This window comes from Schistocerca nitens, unplaced genomic scaffold, assembly GCF_023898315.1.
Source record: "Schistocerca nitens isolate TAMUIC-IGC-003100 unplaced genomic scaffold, iqSchNite1.1 HiC_scaffold_376, whole genome shotgun sequence".
In the NCBI taxonomy this organism is placed as follows: Eukaryota; Metazoa; Arthropoda; class Insecta; order Orthoptera; family Acrididae; genus Schistocerca; species Schistocerca nitens.
The window spans coordinates 1,775,816-1,800,538 of record NW_026045910.1 but is presented as its reverse complement, the minus strand read 5'-3'; the positions used below and the strand labels follow the sequence as shown (position 1 = coordinate 1,800,538).

The following is a 24,723-nucleotide window of genomic DNA, read 5'->3' as shown; positions in this document are numbered from 1 at the left end:
GACTGTTGAAGCAGTAAAAGAAAAAGCGATGGAAGTAATGTATGGACTTACCGAAAATGATCTGCAGCAGTGCTATGAACAGTGGAAAATTCGTATGGAGCGGTGTAGAGACCGAGGAGGAGAGTACATTGAAGGAGATAACACGAAATTGTAAATAATTGTAAATAAATGTTTTTTTCCAGCATCAGTCCGGTTTTTTTTCTAGCCGCACCTCGTATATAAAAGACAAAGATGCTGTGACTTACCAAACAAGAAAGCGCTGGTAGATAGACACAATAAAAAACACACAAACACACACACAAATTTCAAGCTTTCGCAACCCAAGGTTGCTTCATCAGGAAAGAGGGAAGGAGAGGGAAAGACAAAAGGATGTGGGTTTTAAGGGAGAGGGTAAGGAGTCATTCCAATCATGGGAGCAAAAAGACTTACCTTAGGGGGAAAAAAGGACAGGTATACACTCGCACACACACACATATCCATCCGGTGTGTGGTAGTGTATACTTGTCCTTTTTCCCCCTAAGGTAAGTCTTTTCACTCTCTGGAATGACTCCTTACCCTCTCCCTTAAAACCCACATCTTTTCGTCTTTCCCTCTCCTTCCCTCTTTCCTGATGAAGCAACCTTGGGTTGTGAAAGCTTGAAATTTGTGTATGTGTTTGTTATTGTGTCTATCTACCAGCGCTTTCTCATTTGGTAAGTCACAGCATCTTTGTGTTTTATATATATTTTTCCCACGTGGAATGTTTCCCTCTATTATATAAATAATTTTTTAAAAATACATAACTTAAACATTCAATATAAAAGTTAACTTCTATGATAAATAAATTAGATTTCAGAAGAATATGAATATTCAAGCTAGATGAATATTCGAGCAAGTACTTTATTGATAAAATAGATTTTATATATAGAGTCATGTGAGTGTGTGATTAATTATAAACTAAGATGGGGAATATCTTAACACAACGACATGTTTTTTGACCTTAATTTTTTTCTGGTGCAGGCAGTGAAATCCCTATGGAAGGCAGGAAGCAGCTTCATGGACATTCCACAGGAATCTTGCATCAGGGCAGTGCATTTAGCTATGACAGCAGGAGATGTGGAGGTAAGCTAAAGTGCTTTCTGAAGTGAATTTAGGTAGAATTATATTTATTGTGCTGAGATTATTGTTTGCAAACAAACCTCCCTCTCTTCCAAACCAGCTTTAGATTACTTTTGAACATATTTATGTTACCTAACAGCTCTTTTATTACTGAAAGTAAATTAAAAAATTAATTAATTTTATTGCTGTGTGCTTCACTACTTTCTTAATGCCATGATTGTATTTAAATGAACTGGGCCTCCATTAACAGATTCTGTTGTTCATCAAATGTATGAGGTTCATTCAAATGAAACCTGGTCAGTGTGTCTACCTTTGCCTTGCAAGTAAGGCAGCACCACATAACTGCGGGTATGACACATCTGTTGGTAGAGAGACTGATGCGTGCACACCATTTGATGCTGCATAGCACCAGTGTGATTTCACACCGAAGAGAAGGTGGTCACACAAGTTATCATCCACTATAGAACATGCAGGCAAGTAAGCAGGAACAATGAGGAGTGATTCAATTTTTGGCGGCAGAGGGAATTGGAGGCCGTGAAATGTATCGACAGATGTAGGCTGTGTACAGTGAGTACAGCATGAGTTTTTCAAGTGTTTTGGAATGATACAAACGGTTCCTTGAGGGCCATGAGTCACTGGAAGATGATACTCATCCTGGATGGGCTCAACATGTCATCACACTGCAAATGGTTGTGGAAGTAACTGCTTTAGCCCTGGACAACCGCAGAATCACTGTGGACAAGATCCATCAGTTACTGGGTATTAGCGTGGGCACTTCCCACACTATAATGCATCAAAACTTGAACTTTCGAAAAATCTGTGCACTGTGGGTTCCCCACCAACTGACTGCTGAACAGTGCAATACTCAAATAGTGCTGTCTTTGAGTCATCTGCAATGTTATCATGAGGAGGAATATGGCTTTTTGTCGCTATTGTCAAAGGTGATGAAACATGGTGCCACCATTTTGAACTGGAAAGCAAACATCAGGGCAAGCAGTGGAAACATGCGACTTCACCACCTCCAAAGAAATCAAAGGCTGCACACACCAGTTCTGGTAAGGTCATGAGGTCCTCCTTTTTAGACCACAAGGACCCACTGTTTGTCCAGCTCCTGGAATGGGGAACCACCATAAATGCCCAGCATTATTTTACACTAGTGACTGGGTTTCATTTGAATGCCCCTTAAACTTTGAAGTTACTGTTAGTATTTTTAATGTTTCGAACAGACAAAAGTGAGGTGTATGTGTGTATGAATGCAACAGGTAATTCCAATCAGATTATTTGTGCACTGAAAATTAGGTGCTCAAACATGGCCACTTTTAATGAAGTCAGTGCCTGTATGCCCTCCAAAATGCAGGAAAGCCTGCCACTTATCGTTTGCTAGAACTTTATCAATGAATAAATGCAGCAGTGCCTGTTGGGTAAGAGCACAAGAGCATGTTAACACCCAACGTTTTGACTCCTTGTGGATTTATTGGTTATTTTTCTTTGAATGCTGTTAAACAAAATGTAGATGCAGTAATCTAAATTTACCATGCTATCCTACATTGCTACTCCTGCAGACTCCACGAAACTTGACAACAGGGTCGTGAGCACACCTGCAGTTGTGCATGTTTATAATAATAATAATAATAATATTTAAGAAGCTTTTGCACATGTGCAGCTGGTGTCATGTAATTGCATTATGGGCCAAATACCTAGGGATCTGATAAACAATGTGCATAGTTCACGGCATGCATAGCTAGCGGTTACCACTCAGCTGTAAGTTTACATAAGTCCCCCCAGGTGATAGCACACTGCGGCAGATTTTTATCCTCATTCGCTTGCCATTAATCCCACTAGATAGTAGGACATTCCTCAGATATATGAGTTCACTCACTATATGGTAAAATTAGTTTGGACATTAATGTATGTTATAGTTATACTGACAGAAAAACTATTTTGTGGGATTCTCAATGAGATTATAGTTTATTAAGTTTTGGATTTTATCATACAGTAGTCTACTTGAGATTCTCAGAAGCACATGCACATTATCATTGATTGTGAGACTGTAGCTTCTGACATCTGTTAATCTTATGGTGGGTTAGGTTTATCTGTGCTGTAGACCTGCATTTACATGCACATTCATGAAATGCTGGTTTCTCTGACATTCATTTAAATGTGGAATCAACAACAGTGTGCTTTTGGCCCTTTTGGTTTTCACCATGTCATTTTATTCCAGTTAAGTGACCATGTTGATAGACAATACTGCTTGAATTTAATCATTTCCACAAATGGCAGTTTATATTTGGAGTTGGTTGTTTACTGTGCAGGAATCAGCTTTTGTGTGTAATGTCAGTATGAACTCTGTCAAATCTGTTTTGAGTGCTAACAGAAAAGAAAATTACCAGGAAAAGGTATGTGCAAAGGAACAAGGGCCTCCCAGAACAGATCTGTTGACTGAGAAAGTGACGAAATCAAATAAGTGAGACTGCAAATGAACATTTAACAAAGAAGTTATAATAAGCATAAATTGTTGTGATGGTGCAACATAAAAGTGTCTCATCTTCAGATCAGAAGTTCATTAACTAATACATATGTTAGGGGTTTGAATGTTTGTTCAGAATAAAGAATGCACGAGACCTCTCACTTACACAAAAACGTGAAGCAGAGGGTAGTGAAACCTTAAACGTTGTTTTGTTCTTGGCCTGAATGGTATTCAATCATGTACAAAACAACAAAATAACACAAAAACAAATCTTTCTTTTTTCAAACAAGTTATGCACATTATTATTATTATTATTATTATTATTATTATTATTATTATTATTATTATTAATGTTGACAGTGATTAATTGTTATACAGCAGATGCTATTACACTACTGGCCATTAAAATTGCTACACCAAGAACAAATGCAGATGATAAACGGGTATTCATTGGACAAATATGTTATACTACAACTGACATGTGATTACATTTTCACGCAGTTTGGGTGCATAGATCCTGAGAAATCAGTACCCAGAACTACCACCTCTGGCCGTAATAATGGCCTTGATACGCCTGGGCATTGAGTCAAACAGAGCTTGGATGGCGAGTACAGGTACAGCTGCACATGCAGCTTCAACACGATACGACAGTTCATCAAGAGTAGTGACTGGCGTATTGTGATGAGCCAGTTGCTCGACCACCATTGGCCAGACGTTTTCAATGGCCAGGGCAGAAGTCAAACATTTTCTGTATCCAGAAAGGCCCGTACAGGACCTGCAACATGTGGTCATGCATTATCCTGCTGAAATGTAGGGTTTCGCAGGGATCGAATGGAGGGTAGAGCCACGGGTCGTAACAAACCTGAAATGTAACGTCCACTGTTCAAAGTGCCGTCGATGCGAACAAGAGGTGACCGAGACGTGTTACCAATGGCACACCATACCATCACGCAGGGTGATACACCAGTATGGCGATGATGAATACATGCTTCCAATGTGCGTTCACCACGATGTCGCCAATCATGGATGCGACCATCATGATGCTGTAAACAGAACCTGGATTCATCCAAAAAAATGACGTTTTGCCATTCGTGCACCCAGGTTTGTCATTGAGTACACCATCGCAGGCGCTCCTGCCATGGTCTCCAAGCTCATAGTCCACGCTGCTGCAAACATTGTCGAACTGTTTGTGCAGATGGTTGTTGTCTTGCAAACGTCCCAATCTGCTGACTCAAGGATCGAGACGTGGCTGCACGATCCATTACAGCCATGCGGATAATAGGCCTGTCATCTCGACTGCTAGTGATACAAGGCCGTTGGGATCCAGCACGGCATTCCGTATTACCCTCCTGAACCCACCGATTCCATATTCTGCAAACAGTCATTGGATCTCGACCAACGTGAGCAGCAGTGTCGCGATATGATAAACCGCAACCATGATAGGCTACAATCTGACCTTTGTCAAAGTTGGAAACGTGATGGTACGCATTTATCCTCCTTACACGATGCATCACAACAACGTTTCACCAGGCAACACCGGTCAACTGCTGTTTGTGTATGAGAAATCGGTTGGAAACTTTCCCCTTGTCAGCACGTTGCAGGTGTTGCCACCGGCACCAACCTTGTGTGACTGCTCTGAAAAGCTAATCATTTGCATATCACAGCATCTTCTTCCTGTTGGTTAAATTTCATGTCTTTAGCATGTCATCTTCTTGGTGTAGCAATTTTAATGGCCAGTAGTGTAATTTCATGCTCTCGTATTTATCTGACCCCAAAAATTTGTGAACATCCAGAATGTATACTTACTAGCTGCCACTGAATAAATGGTAAAAGTTAGAGAGAAAGCAAACATTATAATATGGGCTCCCACAGCTAAAGATAAAACGCAAACAGCTGTTTATGATCCTTTAATAGTAGACCCTACTGCTGGCACCAGTTTCACAAAAGTAAAATAGCATCTTCAGGTACATTTATTTTCAGATCAGTTGAGCACATTGGATGTTTCATCATTCCCAGTCAGTTTGTAGTAATTCATCAAAATAGTGACAAGAGTCAAAAGTTAAAACTGGCAGAATAAAGAAGATGACCTTGAAAGGAAGTCAGCTAGTAATTGCTGGTGAATAACTCCCCACTTTTGGCAATTGCAAAATTCATGTTATCAACATTGTTCAGTGGACTTATTGTAATAAACAGATTTCTGTTAATGGAGGTGAAGCAAGTGTTGATGGATGACTATTCTACTGAGCGCTGTGCCACAAATTATAGCTGGATATTCAAATTAGTGATACTAAGAGCATACAGGGAGTCATAATAAACCTTTCCTTCTGTGAAGGAGTTTGCCCCTTCTCATGTCACACCTGGTCTCAAAGCTGGAGCCTGGCCTACTTGAAACTTAATGGCATCTCAGTCCAGTGCACTGTTTTCATCTACCAGGAAGATTCACTTACAAAGAGTGTTAATACAGTTATGTAAATTTAAAGAATTAATTATCACTGTTTTTGAAGATATAGTTGTAGATTTTCCTTCAGACAGTGCTGATCAAGAACACATGAAGCTGGTTATGTCATGAACTGGATTTGTTCTCAGAGAGGGTAGAAATATGTAATGCAAGAGCCAATCTTAACTTACTTTTTGTTATAACTATCTAACTGCCTTCAGTGACTTCCTTGTAAAAGCAAAAATGATTGTGCTGCACTAGTGGCGTTGTTTTTTCTCTGTGTAGTACAAATTGTTTGTCCTCATCTATAGTTTACTTAGTGTAGATATTGAAAGTGATACCTGTGTCTGAGATTTTCCACCTAACTTTCCCTGTAATCATCTTTTTATGTTTTCACTGCAATCAGAAAATCAAAAAAGTCTTGGAAATTTAGATGCTGTTGTTATAGGATAATGGCTTGCCATTTTCTCACATGATATCCAATGAACCATGGATGAAGGTCAAAAGGCAGATTCCACATTCCTAGATTGCCAGAAAGCAACTGACATGGTGCCCCCCTCCAGACTGTTAACAAAGGTCCAAGTGCATGCATTAGGTTCCCAGATACACGAGTGGCTCAAAGACTCCTTCAGCAATAGAACCCAGTACGTCATCCTCAACTGCAAGTTTTCTTAGAGATAAGTGTATCATCAGTATCTGTTCTGTTGCAAACTGCACTGTGACTTCCTGGACTTGTGCCATAGGGTTGAGAACTGTAGGATTCCCATAAATAGGTCATGTATGTACTACATATCAGAGGCTGCTACTCAGGGGTGCAAGGGTTTTTTAGAGTAGGTGACTCTCCATCCAATCCAGATAACAGTAGCTGTAGGAAACACAGAAATATCAGTGTAAGATTGAAAGAAATGCCTCTTACAGGTGAGAGTATTAAAATCCCAACAGTAAGCTGCATAACCATTCGCAACAAAGTGCCAGAGTTTGAAGTGCTCATGAAAATCAGTGAAGCTCACATAATACTAAGTACAGAAAAGCTGGTTGAAACCTGAAATTCATAACTGAGTTTTTTGGGGAAATTTTAAGGTATAACAAAAGGATAGGAAAATGGGAAATGAAGGTGGTGTATTTATCACAGTAGACAAGAAACTGAAATCCACCAACATAGAAATTGATACTGTATGTGAGATTGTTTGGGCAAGACTCAGTGTCAGAGGTGCACATAAACTGATAATTGGATCCTTTTATTGCCCATCAGACTCATCTTCTATTGTAACTGTAATCATCAGTGGAGACTTTAATCATCCAACAATTAATTGGGTAATTACAGTTTTGTTAGTGGTGGGCATTATAAGGCATCCTGTGAAACTTCATTAAATGTCTTCTGTGAAAACTACCTAGAACAGAAATTCAGGAACCCCTCTCACAATGGAAATACACACATCAAAAAAAGTTTTGCATCACTCTGGTTCCCACAAACTCCTGAAGATATATGTTGACTGTGGATATTATATCACAGACACAGTCCTGTTGACTGTTCAGAGATGTCACTGAACCCTCCCAAAGATGTAAACAACTATGCATGAGCAGTGCCTATTTGACAGAGGGGGTCCAACAGCCAATCAATTCCAGTCATTCCACCAGGAAGAGGTACACGGCTCATGTTGTCTGTAGTTCAACCGTGCCTGGATAGTCAATACCATGGTTCGATTGCATCCGCATTGTTATTTTGTGTCAGGAAGGGCTCTCAACAAGGGAAGTGTCAAGGCATCTCAGAGTGAACCAAAGTGATGTTGTTCAGACATGGAAAAGATACAGAGAGACAGGAATTATTGATGACATGCCTTGCTCAGGCTGCCCAAGGGCTACTACTGCAGTGGATGACCACTACCTATGGGTTATGGCTCATAGGAACCCTAGCAGCAACACCACCATGTTGAATAATGCTTTTCATGCAGCCACAGGATGTCATGTTATGATTCAAACTGTGTGCAATAGGCCTGCCTGACATCCATGGCAAGGTCCATCTTTGCAACCACACCATGCAGCGTGGTACAGATGGACTGAGCAACACTCGAATGGACCGCTCAAGATTGACATCACATTCTCTTCTTCGATGAGTGTCGCATATGCCTTCAACCAGACAATCGTCGGAGATGTGTTTGGAGGCAACCTGGTCAGGCTGAACGCCTTAGACACACTGTCCAGCAAGTGCAGCGAGGTGGAGATTCCGTGCTGGTTTGGGTGGCATTATGTGGGGTCGACGTATGCCACTGGTGGTTATGGAAGACGCCGTAATGGCTGTACGATACGTAAATGCCATCCTCCGACCGTGAGTGCAACCATATCGGCAGCATATTGGTGAGGCATTCGTCTTCATGGACGACAATTCGAGCCCCCATAGTGCACATCTTGTGAATTACTTCCTTCAGGCTAATGGCATCGCTTGACTAGAGTGGCCGTCATGTTCTCCAGACATGAACCCTATCGAACATGCTTGGGATAGATTGAAAAGAGCTGTTTATGAATGATGTGACTCACCAAACACTCTGAGGTATCTACGCTGAATTGCCATTGAGGAGTGGGACAATCTGTACCAACAGTGCTTTGATGAACTTGTGGATAGTGTGCCACGATGAATACAGGCATGCATCAATGCAAGAGGATGTGCTACTGGTATTAGAGGTACCGGGGTGTACAGCAATCTGGAAGACCACCTCTGAAGGTCTCACTGTATGGTGGTACAACATGCAATGTGTGGTTTTCATGAGCAATAAAAAGGGCAGGAATAGTGTTTATGTTGATCTCTATTTCAATTTTCTGTACAGGTTCCAGAACTCTTGGAACCGAAGTGATGCAAAACTATTTTTGATGTGTGTATATTGGATCTAATGGCAACAAATAGAGAATGTCCACATCAAAACTGGTATCAGTGACCATGACACAGTTGTGGCAATAATGATTACCAAAGTACAAAGGACAACTAAAACAAACAGAAAGATATATATATTAAGTAAACTAGAAAAAACATCAGCAGTGTCATACCTCAATGAGGAACTAGAAACTTTCAGCACAGGTCAGGAGCAAGTAGAAGAACTCTGGCTCAAGTTTAAAAGAGTAGTTGACCACCCAGCAGAACAGTTCATAATGGGAGGGAACCTCCATGGTATACAGTCACCATAAACAAACTTCTAAAGAAACAGAGATTACTGCATAATAGGTGTAAAACAAAAGAATAGGGCTGTAAGTGGAGAGTTCCTAAATGAACACTGCTTGGTTGTCAAGAGAGCAATGCATGATGACTTCAGTGACTACCATAGCAGAATATTGTCAAGTGATCTTTCATAGAACCCAGAGAAATTCTGGTCATTTTTAAAGGCTGTTAGTGGCACCAAAGTTAGTGTCCAGCTCCTAGCAAATGAGATAGGAACTGAAATTGAGGGTAGCAAAGCAAAAGCTGAAATGTTTAACTTCATTTTCAAATGTTCCTTTACAAAGGAAAAACACATGAGAACTGCCCCAATTTAATCCTTGTACCACTGAAAATATGAATGAAATAAGTATTGGTGTCAGTGGTGTTGAGAAACAGCTGAAAGCGTTAAAATTGAACAGAGCTCCAGGGCCCAATGTAGTCCCGTGAGATCTTATGCTGAATTTGTGGCTGATTTAGCCCCTCTTCTAACTATAATCTGTCATAGGTCCCTCAATAAAAAACGATGCCCAGTTCTTGTAAAAAGGCCCAGGTCACGCCCAACTACAAGAAAGGTAGTGGAAGTGATCCGCGAAGCTACTGTCCGGTATCCTTTGACATCAATTTGTTATAGAATTTTAGAGCATATTCTGAGCTGAAACATAATGAAATAACTTGAACAGAATGACATCCTCAATGCCAACCAGTGTGGATTTCGAAAACATCGATCATGTGAAACCTGACTCGCACTTTTCTCACGTGAGGTACTGAAAGCTTTAGATCAAGGCAACCAGGTAGAAGCAGTGTATCTTGATTTCAGAAAAGCATTTGGCTCAGTGCTGCATCTATGCTTATTGTCAAAAGTATGATCATATGGGCTGTCAAGTGAAATTTGTGACTAGATTGAGGAGTTTTTGGTAGAGAAGAGACAGCATGTTATCTTGGATGGAGAGTCATCATCAGATGTAGAAGTAACTTCGGGTGTGCCCCAAGGAAGTGTATACTAATGACCTTGCAGACAATATTAATAGTAAAATCAGGCATTTCACAGATGATGCTGTTATTTATAATGAAGTACTATCTGAGAGAAACTGCATAAATATTCAGTCAGATCTTGATAAGGTTTCAATGTGGTGCAGAGATTGGCAACTTGCTCTAAATGTTCAGAAATGTAAAATCTTGTACTTCACAAAATGAAAAAATGTAGTATCCTGCGACTATAATTTCAGTGAATCACTGTTGGAATCGGCCAACTCGTACAAATGCCTGAGTGTAACACTTTGTAGGATATGAAATGGAATGATCGCATAGGTTCAGTCATGGATAAAGTAGTTAGTAGACCAGTTTGTTGGTAGAATACTGGGCAAGCACAGTCAGTCTGCAAAAGAGATTGCTCACAAATGGCTCGCACGAGCAGTTCTAGAACATTGCTCATGTGTGTGGGACCCATACCAGATTGGACTAACAGGGGATCTTGACTGTATACAGAGAAGGGCAGCATGAATGGTCATGGTTTAATCCGTGGGAGAGTGTCACAGATATATGAAGGAACTGAGCTGGCAGACTCTTGAAGACAGACGTAAACTATCCCAAGAAAGTCTTTTAACAAAGTTTTAAGAACCAGTTGTAAATGATTGCTCTATGGATATACTACAATCCCCTATGTATTGCTCACATAGGGATCATCAGGATAAGATCAGAATAATTACTGCATGCACAGAGGCATTCAAACAATCATTTTTCCCGCACTCCATACATGAATGGAACAGGAAGAAAACAGTACAATGGGGTGTACCCTCTACCATGCACCTCACAGTAGTTTGCATAGTGTAGATGTAGATGTAGTAGTGCCCCACAGGAAATATTACTGAACCACTCTTGTTCTCTACACACATAAAAGATTAGACATACAGGGTGGACAGCAATCTGTAGGTGCTTCCTGATGACATTGTGGGGAAAGAGAAGGTGTCGTCCTTGAATAACTGTGATAATAAACAAGATGACATACATAGATTTCTATTTGAAGTGATGAGTGGCAGTTTTTACTAAATGTATAAAAATCTAAGTTAATGCAGAAGAGCAGGAAAAACAATCCTGTGGTATTTGAACAAAACGCTAGTAGTGTGTTGTGTGACAAAGTCATGTGAATTAAATTCTGTGGATTATGTTGCAAAGTGATATGAAATAGAATGAGCAGATAAGGAATGGTTGACTTCAGTTTATTAGGAACATTTTAGGAAAGTGTAGCTCACCTTTAATGAAGAGGTTGTACAGAACAGTTGTGTGACCCATTCTTGAGTCCTGCTCAAGTGTTGGGATTCCCATCAGGTCAGATTAAAAGAAGCAATTCGGAGGTGTGATGCTAGATTTGTTACTGGTAGGTTCAATCAATGTGCAGGCATTACAGAAAAGCTTCATGAACTCAAATTAGAATCCCTGGAGGAAATATGACATTCTTTTCATTAAACAGTACTGAGAATATTTAGAGAACTGACATTTGAAGCTGACTGCAGAACGATTCTACTGCCACAAACATACATTTCATGTAAGGACCATGAAGATAACATAAACTAGGGCTCATATGAAGATATACAGACAGCCATTTTTGTCATGCTCTATTTACAAGTGGAATAGGAAAGATGACAAATGAGTAGTAGTGGTACAAAATACCCTTTGCTGTGCACTGTATCCCAACTTGTGAAATATGTATTTAATATAGATGTAGATAATCTGAGATGGAATAATAACAGTATAAAATGTAAATTACTGAAGAAAATCACTTGCCTAAACAGAAGTGTAACATCACTGAAAGGCACATACAGACAGAATGAAAATGTTGGTACCTTCTGGTAGAAGACCTTTGATGAACCATTGGAAACAAAAAACACACACAATTACTCATGCGTAACTCACTCATGCTTGGCCACTGCCATCTCTGGGTGATAAACCTTAGAGTAAGCCTAAGTCTGTGCCTTAACACCCAGAGATAACAGTAGCCATGTACATGTATGTTATTTATGTGTGAATGTGTGTGTGTGTTTTGTACACAACTGATAAGGGACTTACAATTAGTCTGATCGTTGATAATATAAGGGCCTGCTGAAAGGTGATGCCACTGAATTTTTTATGTGATAACTATTAAAGCTTTTTAAATAAAAGAAATGTTATTAACATAGTGCATCCTTATTCTTCATGTTTATACATTTAAAGCCCTCTGCTGCTAGAAGGCTCTGAATTGTTTTGTGTAACACGGCAGTTTGTAATGTAACTATGCCTGTTCATGAGAAAAAGCATGCTATAATTGAGTCTTTAATTCAATTAGTTTGTCCATACGTGGGACACCCTCTCCTTCAGCATAATGCCAGACCACATACAATGGCTGTGACATTTGTAACAATCCAACGTCTTTGGTTAACTGTCATTGATCATCCTCCATGCAGTCATGGCTTGACCCCCATCTGATTTTCATCTTTTTCTGAAACTTAAAGAACACTTTCCAGGTCTTCACTTTGACAGTAATGAAGCGCTGCAAGCAGAGATGATGATGTGACTGAAGTCAAACATTCTACAGTGACGGTATCATTGAACAGGTCTCTTGCTGGGAGAAATTTGTTTGTTGCCAGGGTGATTATGTTGAGAAATAAATATACTAACATGAAGAATAAAGATGTAGAATTCCAGAATCAGATTTTCACTCTGCAGCGGAGTGTGTGCTGATATGAAACTTCCTGGCAGCGAGACTCGGTCCGGCACAGTTTTAATCTGCCAGGAAGTTTCAAAGATGTAGAATGTTAATAAAATCTGTTTTATTTAAAAATGTTTAAGAGTTTTTACATCAAAAATTTGGAGACATTGCTTTTCAGCACCCCTTGTATGTACAAGTCTTTTTTTTTTTTTTTTTTTTTTAATTACCTCTGTGCTACTCATCATCTTCTCTTTTTCGTAAGTAACTATCCAGATATTTCGTATTCTTGTTATGGGATAGTATTTTTTGGTTACCTACTTACAGATATTGTGTCCTTTTCGTAATTCAGAAATCCACACATGTGCAACACCTCATACACAGAATTTGTTGGAGAGGTATGCTTTGCTATTATATTTGTGCCAATGACAGCCTAAACATTATACCTCTTCCTAAACTGTAAGATACTTTAGTCTGTGTCATAGTGATAATTACAGTGCTCATAATATTCCATTGCTTCATTCATTTATTTGGCTGCTCCCTGTAAGTTTTCCTCTTACTTCTTGCCTCTCCCATTTTTAATATTTTAATAAACTTTCATTCATTTCAGTCCATATCCTACATGATACTTAAACAACAAAGCATTAATTTTTGACAAAAAATATACACTCAGCATGTTATTTGTGCTATGTCATTTGAAATGTTTTTGCAATGGCCCTTTGTTAAATCAATCATAACTCTGTTTTAATCTTAGCTTTTGGTTAAAGAGCCATCAATTCTAAAAATGTAAAAACTTTGCTAGTCTATGTATTTCTGTTTTGCAGATGTTGGACTACTTGATTTCTTTGGGAAAGTCCCTGTCTGACTGCTGGTGGGATCCCGAGCACAATACTACACTGCTGCACTGCGCAGTACAGTCGACTGTGCAAATGGTTAAGAAACTAATAGACAGTGGTCACACTGAAAATGCATATGACCACAAAGGACGTTTACCATTGCACCTTGCAGTTACATCACAAAATTACATAGTAACAAAGTACTTGGTGGAGGAAGCACATGTGCCGGTGAATGACAGGGATGCTGATGGCAGAACAGCCTTAATGTTAGCAGTCAGCAGTGACTGGTATTATACTGATGTATATGACATGCTTGAAATTCTGGTGAATGCAGGAGCAGATATCAGTGCTCAAGACAAAGATGGTAAGACTGTCTACCAGTTGGCTCATAGGCCTTGGTTTGAAACAACTCATGATTTACTAGATTATATGCAGTATCGACTTTGATTGTATATGGGTAAGAGGCAAATGTTGCAGTCAGGTCTAATTTACAGTGTTTTTAAACACTTCAGGTTGGAATATTAAGAATGTTAGGAAAAGGGATAGATTGCTACCCAGTGTAAACATGGCCCACTGAGTTGCAGACGGGCACAACGAAAAGACCATTACACATTATAGCTTTTGGCCACAGAGTATTCATGTTCTTTATATCAGATTCATGTATCATTGGAATGAATAACTAAACATTTTGTAAGATATTCCCATTGTGTCATGTTTATGTATGAATAAAATTAATTTCTAGAAAAAATTAAAATATGAATATGTGTCAGTGTTTAACATACACCAATTTATTAACCAGGGCATCTGTATATTGTGACACTAAGCAAGATTGTGCACAGCAATCCATTATATTACATAATATTTGAAATTTCCTTCTCATTTCTTTTCAAACCAAGCAGCGATAAATGTATAGCTTACAATATGGGGCACGAAAACAGTTTGGATATTGCTGAAGATGCAGTAAAACACCATTCCAAAGCAGTACATTGTATTCTGAAACAATGGGTGAGATTGCTAAGAAAGTAGCAAGAAAGGTTTAATATAGTTTAGAGCAGAAGTTGTCAAACTTTTATTTTTAATGGCCAATATGCAGATTGTCGAGCAACACATCAAGCTGCATCTGTACCAATCTTATTATTAATTGGTAACCTATATAAATTAGTATGTTATGAGCCCTGAAAGACTGTCTATAATAAGGACGCAGTAATTTGGCTGCTGTCCCCCAAGTACTAATCTTTAGAAGAGAGCACAGTTCAGAATACTTTGTGTGAATTGTTCTGTGCGTTGCTGCCATCCTCAGTGATCCCAAAGTTGTGACACTGTAAGTGCATGAAAAAGTGTTTTGTTATCTGTGTGAGGCAACAATTAATTGATTACTAACAACAGTTGTACTTATTGCTAAATATGTAATGCAGTATGAGACACAATCTTACAGATTTAATAAACATTCTGAATGTCATTTATCTTTTACTCATTGTGTTGTATTACAGCACCCTTATTTTAATTTCATATTCTTTCCCACAAATATCTACATTTGAAGATGATTGTCTGTAGAATGTGCATTCACCAGTCACATGCCCATGAGTTGTCAGAAGACAAACAATGAAATATTCCTCCTCTCACATCCTCTAAATCAGCAGTGGCAGTGGCTCTGCCCGTGAGGTAAGTCGTCAGATTTACTTACCTGATGGCCAAACTAAACAATGTCAATTACAACTAAGCACATCTCAAAATATGGCTGTCTCAGTAAGTATTTTTGTTACTGAACAGCAAAACTACGCTGGTAAGAAGCTTTTAACATTAACTGCCGTTTTTGGATTCAGCTTAGTCAGTAGATGTGCATTATTATAAACTATGGCAGAGAACTGTAGGCAGCATGAATACTTGGTTCAGGCAGATGTGGTTTGCAGGCTGTAGTTGAGCAGTAGCAGTTTGAGGCTTTTGGCTTTAGGAGTCGTTTAACAACTGAAAATGCTATATTCTCATTTCTCTGTGAGGTACTGAATGGGTTAAACAAGAAGTTTCGAAGGCTAGGCATATTTTTTTGATTTACTAAGGCGTTTGATTGTGTTGATCACAAAATATTGCTCCAAAAGTTGGACCATTATGGAATATGGGGAGTAGCTCTCAATTGGTTCACCTCTTACTTTAGCAACAGACAGCAAAAAGTCATTACTCACAATGTTGAGAATGGCTGTGATGTGGGGTCTGAGTGGGATACAGTCAAGTGGGGGGTGCCCCAGGGATTAGTGTTTTGGTCACTCCTGTTCCTTATTTATATAAATGGTATGTCCTCTAGTATTACGGGTAACTCTAAAATACAGGGTGGAGCAGAGGAAACGCATGTTTTTTGAACCGCTAGTATGCGGTGACGAGAGGGTGTATTAACCTTGAATGAATATTGGCAGACTGCCCATACAATGCAGTTTCAGTCGCTATGGAGCGTTGGAGTGTAGAGCATCGTGTGTTCGTTGTTGAGCAGTACTTTAGAAACAATCCGTCAAAATTTTAGAGCTGAACGTCGCGGTGCAGTGCCTGATCGAAATACTGTACTCCGGTGGGTTTCAGCGTTTAGAAATATTGGATCTCTGATGAAAAAGAAAACAACTCGTCTTCCCCATTCAGTTTGTACTCTGGAAAATGTAGACTGAGTGAGAACGGCAGTGTTTGCTAGTCCGAAACAATCGGCTAGACGACAGGCTGCAGTGCTGCGTATGTCACGTCGTTCCATTCACCGCATCTTACATGACGATCTTAAGTTTCACCCGTACAAGATAATGATCGTCCAGCAGCTTAATGAACGGGATTTTGTGCAGCACAGAGAGTTTTGTCACGTAATGGACGAAATTTTTACAGCAGTTGCAGATGCTACAGTCTTCATGAGTGATGCACATTTTCATGTCGACATTTACGTCAATGTTCAAAATTGTCGGTATTGGGCGCCGGAGAGCCCTCATGAATTCCACCAAAGACCCTCCACAGTTTAAAAGTAACAGTGTGGTCCTGCATTTCAAGGATGGGGATTGTTGGACCCTATTTTTTTGAAGAAGAAAGAACTGCAGTTACTGTGACATCAGTGCACTACGTAAAAATGATAAATAACTTTCTTCATCCAAAACTTGAAAGGCGCCAAGTGAACATGAGAGAAATATGGTTTCAGCAGGACGGTGCCACAGCTCACACAGCAAGAGCATCTATGAAGTGGTTCGACAAATGTTCCCAGGACATGTTATTTCGAGATATGGCGATGTTTACTGGCCCCCTCGCTCACCCGATTTGTCGATATGTGACTTCTTTTTAAGGGGGATATTTAAAATCAGAAGTCTACACGAACAAGCCCCGCGCAATCGATGACCTGAAGAGTTCCATTCGTCAGGACATTGAAGCGACGCCGAATGAAATCTTGGAGAAGGCCATGCGTAAATTTTGGGAGCGGATCCAAATTTGTATCCAGCAAGAAGAACATCATCTCCAAGGCATCATTTTTCGAACCTAATTAAAGCATGTATATTTCAAAACTGCATTAAAAAATCTATCATTTAATGCTTGTTTTTATTATTTTTATCAAACCCTGTCCAAGTCATTCAATAGTGAAAAACATGCGTTTCCTCTGCTCCACCCTGAATTTCTGTTGCTGATGACAGTAAATGGTAGAAGGATGATGTGTGCAACATTGGCCCAGTTTCAAATAGTGCAGGTCTTGACAATTCAACAAAAACTGACGTTTTAATTTCACAGAATGGGCATACGATTAGTGAAACTGGACAGTTCAAATTTCTAGGTGATTAGACAGATAGTAAACTGTCGTCGAAAGACCACGTTCAGGATCTTGTTCCAAGACTTAATGCAGCCATTTTTACTATTCGAAAGGTATCTAAATTGAGTGATCGTTCGACATGAAAATTAGTCTACTTTGCTTATTTTCATTCGCTTATGCCGTATGGTATTATATTTTGGGGTAACTCTTCCCATTCTAAAAGGATATTTTTGGCTCAGAAACGGGTAGTTCGGGCAATAAGTGGTATAAGTTCTTGGACCTCTTGTCGACCCCTGTTTATGAGTCTGAGTATTTTGACATTGGCCTCTCAACATATATATTCCTTACTGTCATTTCTTGTTAACAATATTAGCTTATTCCCAAGAATAAGCAGCTTTCACTCAGTTAATACTCGGCAAAAACGAATCCTGCATTTGGATCGGACTTACTTAACCCTTGTGCAGAAAGGTGTGCAGTATGCTGCTGCATCTATTTTCAATAAGCTACCGCTCGAATTCAAAAATCTTAGTAGTAATCCACGCACTCTTAAATCGAAACTGAAGAGTTTCTGTCGAGGAGTTCCTTGAAAAAGTAAGCTCAATCTTGTTGTATTGTTGATTGTGTTTACTTAAACTTATGCACTGACTTTTTTCGGCTTCATAAACATTTCATTTTTACCTGTTATTACTTTTACATTGTAATTTCATGTACTGTCATGTTTCATGGCCTTGGAGATCTGCTCCTCAATTTGGTCCTACGGAACTTGACGTGTAAATAAATAAATAACTAAATAAATAAATCGTTGTCCTTGTGCTGCTGACCAGACACTTCCTTCACAACTGACCATATGGTTTTAATTTTATCCTGTGAATTAGCTATTCTATTTGCGTACTTGTAATGGGCTAATGAAGCTCGATTGTGACTACTTCTAACATTTTGATGTAAGTCCCGCTTTGTTCTACGCGATATTCTTATCCCACTAGTCAGCCCCCCAGGGTACCTTTTACTGCTACTACCCCGTTCAGAAATTTCTAATGGAAAGCAACTCTCAAAGGCCATGAAAAATGTGTTAAGGAAAGCATTATATTTGTCATCTATGTTATCGACACTATAAACATCCTGCCTCTGTTGTTGCTTAACAAGGTTTAAAAAACTCTTTATCTGCCAATGGATTAGTTTTCCTACATAGTTTGTGAATATACGTCACATTTGTTTGAATACAAAAGGCTTTTCGTGTTAAAATTTGTGAATCAAGGTCTGAAAGACCATTCACCGTTTTACTAACAGAACGCCCATCCAGTAATGAGAAATGAACAAAAATATTGTCTATGGCTGTGCTACTGTTCCCCTGCACCCTAGTTGGAAAAAACACAATATGAATTTAGGAGATCCACCACCATCCTTTTCCTTGCACAATAATCTACGAATTTAATACTGAGGTCACCACATAAACTAATTTCTGGTACTTCCTATAAAGTTAACCAAGAACCCGCTCTAGCTCGATGTTTGATATTGGTGTTTGGTTGGTGGGGCACTCAACTGCGAGGTCATCAGCGCCCATACAAAGTCCAAATTTTTACGCAGTCCAATTTTTTTTCACAGTCCAATCTAGCCCCTGTCACGACTGAAGATGATGATGAAATGATGAGGACAACATAAACACCCAGTCACTTGGCAGACAAAACCCCCAACCCGGCCGGAATCGAACTCAGGACCCCGTGATCCACAGGCAGCAACGCTAACACTAGCCACGAGACCACGAGCTGCGGACAACAAGAGTATGTAAGCCTACTCGTCAGTAGGGCTAGGTTGTACCCTAGAATGAGTGCATTTGTGAGGTCCAAGCAAGGTGTCGCTTGCCGGCCAGTGTGTTTTCAATGGGCTTGAATGGCTGCCGTATGAGGTAAATGACGTCTGTGAAAATTAATCTCTTGATTGATGCTTTTTATGCGGTTTTTGGCCTCAGGATAGTTAAAAACCCATTTTTCCCATCCGATGTGATATGACCTTGCCGTATTGCATGGGCTTACGTAACTAACAGTATCACACCTGTACACCCATGCACACTGAGTAGTACAGTTTGTTTAACATCAAACATATATCTTAGGCATTGTTGTATGATTCATTTGCCATTTGTGGTCGACCAATATTAAATTATGGTGCTTACAGAGCCATCTATTGCAACATTTTGTAACTATTTATTTTTCTTCTGCCATACGTTTTCCCCCTTCTCCGATAATATTCCGTTGCAATTTCATGTCATTTTGACGAGTGGTGTTTGAAAGTTTAACTTTATTTATAACCACCCTGTATATTGGTCCGAGAAAAGATTTGCGGAAAGAGTTTTACACAGTGCCTTACTGCAATCTGTAAACAAAGGTACGAGAAAACGGAAGAGGTTCTCAGATACTTGAGTGGTTCGAAGACCTCTTTAAAAATAAAAAGCAGTATGTTGTCCTCGACGGTGAGTGTTGATCATCTCCGGCGGTACTCCGCAAGGTTACCGCCCTTCGATGGTGCCATTCCAGCACTAATCGAAGTGCTAGGTTTTTCAGGTGCCAGCCAGCCAGCCAGCCAGCCAGCCAGCCAGCCAGCCAGCCGAACAGAGCAGCAGCGGTCCAGCAGCAGCAGTAGCAGCAGCAGCAGCGGTCCCGGTCCCGGCCTGCAGCGGCGGTCCAACCGGCAGCAGCCAGCCAGTCCTCCTGCAGCAGCAGCAGCAGCGGTCCAGCCAGCCAGCCAGCCAGCCTGCTAGCAGCAGCAGCAGCAGCAGCAGCCCCGGCCCCATCCGCGGCAGCAGCAGCAGCAGCAGCAGCAGCTGCGGCGTTCCTGCCACCCGCCGTCGCCGTCGCCGTCGCCATCGCCGTCGCTGTCGCCATAGCCGTCCGACCCTGGTCTTCATCCGTCTTCGTCTTCCTCCGTCTTTGTCTTCGTCTGTCCCCAGTTTGTGTCCTTTCTTTTTCGTCCTGTGCATTTTTGTTTCTCCCTGTCGTCATGTCCGCCCCCACCACCACCGCCACCACTTCCACCACAGCTATAGTTTATACTTCCCCTTCCGCCGCCACCACCACTATAACATGGTGTGCCCAGTCACACCCCCCTCCTTCCATCCCACCTCTTCTCACTCTCCCTTCGCCCTTGCTCTTTGTCGCCCCCTCTCCAGCTTCTTCCTCCCGCTCCTCTCGATCTGATCCTTTCCCCCCACTCCTCCAGCCTGTCACTGCAGCTCCAGCTAGGGTGGTGGCCCGTCTGGCCACTGTCCATGCCCAGCTCTCCCCATCGCCTTCGCCATCACTGCCGCCACCGTCACAGTCGCCGTCGCCTTCACCGTAACCATCTCCGGCGCCGACTGCTGCGTCCACACCGGGACCTGTCCCTTCCCACCACCTCCCTATAGCTCCCGTCCCTCATATCACCACCCGCCCTTCTGCCGCCATTAAACGCCCTAGTGGCACCACCACCACCTCCGCTCCCAAAAAGGCCCCGCCCCGTCCTCCTTCCCCCCCCCCCAGGGTGCCATGGATGTCTCCCCACCTGGCCCTGCTCCCTCCGCCTCCTCCTCCTCCTCCTCCTCCCCCCACTCTTTATACAAATACCTCCTCTCCCGTCCCGATCCTTCCCTTCTCGAGGCCCGGAATCTCTCCCTCCTCCTCCGCCAACACTTCCCTGGTGCCCCCATCTCTCTCCTCACTCCTAGACGGGATTCTGTTCTCATCTCCTCCCCCAGCCCAACCCTCCATACTGACATCCTCTCCCGCCTCCCCATCACCCGTTTTGGCCCCAACACCTCCCTCACCCCTGCTCCTTCTCCATCTCCTACCCGCCAACCCCAACCCCCGCGACGCCCGCTGACCCTCACCGCCGTGATCACTCGGCTCAGTACGTCGATCACAGAGGAGGAGGTGTTGGCGGAGCTCAAGGCGCATCCCACGCTGGAGGTGCGGGCAGTCCGCCGCATTTTCAACTAGGCCGGCCCCACCCGCCTTATGCGGGTTTTCTCCGAGGACGCCCCCTCCATTGACCGTCTCCTGAAGGAGGGTGCCCTCCTCTTAAACCAGCGCTACAAGGTCGACCCCTCCCGTTCCCCTCCTCAATCCCTGCGCTGCCAGAGGTGTCTGCGCTATAACGCACACCCAACAGCTGAGTGCCGCGAGGCCCCTACCTGCCCGCATTGTAGGCAAGCGCACTTCCTCCGGCAGTGCCCTAACCTTCAATCCCCTCCCTCCTGCAATACCTGCAATCTCCCCCATCCCACCTACTCCCAAAAGTGTAAAGCCTGACCCCCTCCGACCACTCCTGAACTCACCGTACCTGTCCATCCTCTGGATGCCCCCACCCCTCCTGGCAATTCCCTTCGTCCCCCCCCCCCCCACCGCTGAGGCAGGTTCCTCACCATCATCCTTCAGAATGTTCATCCCTTTCAGCGCCCCCACACCCTCCAACAGATCTTCCTCGCTGCCCGTTCCGTTTTCCAACTCAAAATGTACGCCACCTACTCCAACAACCAGGCCCATTTCACCTTCTCCCGTCTTGACACCCTCGTCTAAATCCCTGTCATGGCGCGACAGCAACGTATCCTTTTCAACAATATCCGCTCCCTTCCCGCCAACAAGAACCTCTTCCTGCACACCCTTGCCACCCACCGCGTGGATGCCTTCCTCCTCAGTGAAACCTTCCTCCAACCCCACCACTCCATCCACACCTCGCCCTATCTCCTCCACCGCTCCGATAATCCCCTCCCAATTGCGCGTGGCGGAGTTGCCATTGGTCACCACCACCAGATCCCCGTTCGGCTCCAACCTCTCCTTCCCGACCCCACCGAACACCTGATCCTTAGTCTCTTCTTCCCCGGCCTTACCGTCACCTGTGCCACCATCTATGTCCGCCCCAATGCCCCTATTCCCTTCGACTTCCTCACCCACACTGACCGTACCTTCTCCTCCTACGTGATCGCCACCGACCTCAACATCCATAGTTGTTCCGCTGCCCAGTTACGGCGGTGGCATCGGTTCCTCTCCTCCCTTCAAGGCGACCTCATCCCCATCCCCCAGCACACCCGTCCCGAATCCAACTCCACTCCTGATGTTATCCTTTCCTCCCCCAACCTCCTTGGCCGCATAACGGTGGATGTCCCGAAGCCTATTGGTAGCGACCATCTCCCTGTCCTCCTCACTGTTTCAGACGGTCGTCGCCTCCGCCCTGACCCTCGTAATGACCCTCCCCCTAAGTGCATCCATGACTGTTCCCGTGCCAACTGGAATGCCTACCGGGATACCCTTTCCACCCAGGTCGATAGCCACCCCTTCACCTACCACCACCCTGACGATGTAACCCATGCCGCCTCCTTTCTCCAGCAGACCTTGTCTGAGGCCATGGAGGCCCACGTCCCTACTGTCGCCGTCCACCCCCACCGTCCTACCTTACCCCCGCAGGCCGTCCTCCTCCTCCGTGAATCCCGTCGGCTCTACCGTGCCTTCCTCCCCACGCGTGACCCGGACACACTACGACGCCACCGGCAACTCCAGCGACACATTCGTAATTTGCTCACGGCTAAGAAACGCTGGGACTGGCGACAGACATGCACCCGTTTAAATGCTACCCTACCAATCAACTCGTCCAAGTTCTGGTCGGCCTTCCGTTGCCTTACCGGAACTAAACCCTCCCCCTATTATCCTCTTCTCCATGATGATCACCCTTTCCCTGACACCCTTAGTAAGGCCAATCACTTTGCCTCCTACCTCTCCAATGTATTTTCCATCCCCGATGATCCCCAGTTCGATTACTCCCTCTTCCCGGATATCCGCGATCAAACTGACACCTCTGTCCCTCCCCTCGCTCCTGGATTCCAGTACTTGGACAACATTGCACACAAGGAACTCAATGCCCCTATCACTACACAGGATCTCCTTGCTACACTCCGCACAAAACGCAACACGGCTCCTGGTCACGATCGTGTCACCTACCGTCACCTTCATGAAGCTCCTGTCTCTTTCCTCTCCACCCTGGCCAGGTCTACAATGTAGTCCTGTCCACCGGTTACTACCCCGACCTGTGGAAAACCTCCCGTATCCTCATGTTCCTTAAACCTGGCAAACCGCCGTCCGCCATCTCCTCCTACCGTCCCATCAGCCTTACCTCGGTCTTCAGCAAGGTCCTGGAATCTATCCTCACCCGACGCATCCACCAGCATCTCCGCCAGCACCGCCTCCTTCCCGTTACCCAGTGTGGCTTTCGGCCGTCCTTCTCTTCCGACGACCTTCTCCTTCACCTCACTCATCTCCTTTCCGAACAGCTTAATTCCCGTCGCTCCGCAGTCTTCAAAAAATGGTTCAAATGGCTCTGAGCACTATGGGACTCAACTGCTGTGGTCATAAGTCCCCTAGAACTTAGAACTACTTAAACCTAACTAACCTAAGGACAGCACACAACACCCAGCCATCACGAGGCAGAGAAAATCCCTGACCCCGCCGGGAATCGAACCCGGGAACCCGGGCGTGGGAAGCAAGAACGCTACCGCACGACCACGAGATGCGGGCGCTCCGCAGTCTTCCTCTCCCTGGACCTCGAACGTGCTTATGACTGCGTATGGCATTCTGGTTTCCTCTTCAAGCTCCAAACCTTCGCCCTTCCCATTAACTACGTCCGTCTGATCGGCTCCTTTCTCTCCCGCCGTCCTTCCTATGTCACCATCCATAACGCAGATTCCTACACCTTTTTCCCCTCCGCCGGTGTGCCCCAAGGCTCCGTCCTCTCCCCCCTTCTGTACCTTTTGTACACGGCGGACATGCCGCCGCCGTCAGCCCCCGTCCACCTTCTCCAGTTTGCCGATGACACCGCCTTCCTTGCCCTTGCCCCCACCCTACAGCGCTCCCAACACCTTCTCCAATCCCATCTTGACCAGTTCACCGCTTGGTGCAACCAGTGGTTGCTCAAGGTCAATCCCTCCAAAACCCAGGCGATCATTGTAGGCAAAACCACCCCTTCCTTCCGCCTCCTTGATTTCTATGTCACCATCTATGGCCGTCCTATCGCCCTCATTCCAACCCTTAAGTACCTTGGCGTCACCCTCGACCGTCGCCTCTCCTGGACTCCCCACCTCCGGACAATCCAAGCCAAGGCACGCTCCCGACTCAGTCTCCTCAAGCTCCTCTCCGGCCGTACGTGGGGTCTGGATCCCTCCACCATTCTCCACACCTATAAATCCCTCATCCGCCCTATCCTTTGTTATGCCCATCCGGCTTGGATCTCCGCCCCCCCCCCTACTT

General features: G+C 43.4%; 1 protein-coding gene across 1 annotated transcript in view; it reads left to right on the top strand.

Annotated features, from left to right (window-relative positions):
* LOC126229626 (putative ankyrin repeat protein RF_0381) overlaps positions 1–15,098 on the top strand; it is a 58,312-nt gene extending 43,214 nt beyond the window's left edge. Inside the window, exons 4-5 of the mRNA XM_049942369.1 lie at positions 1,000–1,101; positions 13,693–15,098. Of these exons, the coding sequence (XP_049798326.1) occupies positions 1,000–1,101; positions 13,693–14,151 (561 nt within the window). The 3' untranslated portion in view covers positions 14,152–15,098. The remainder of the gene's footprint in view (positions 1–999; positions 1,102–13,692) is intronic.
* Positions 15,099–24,723: the final 9,625 nt, after the last annotated feature.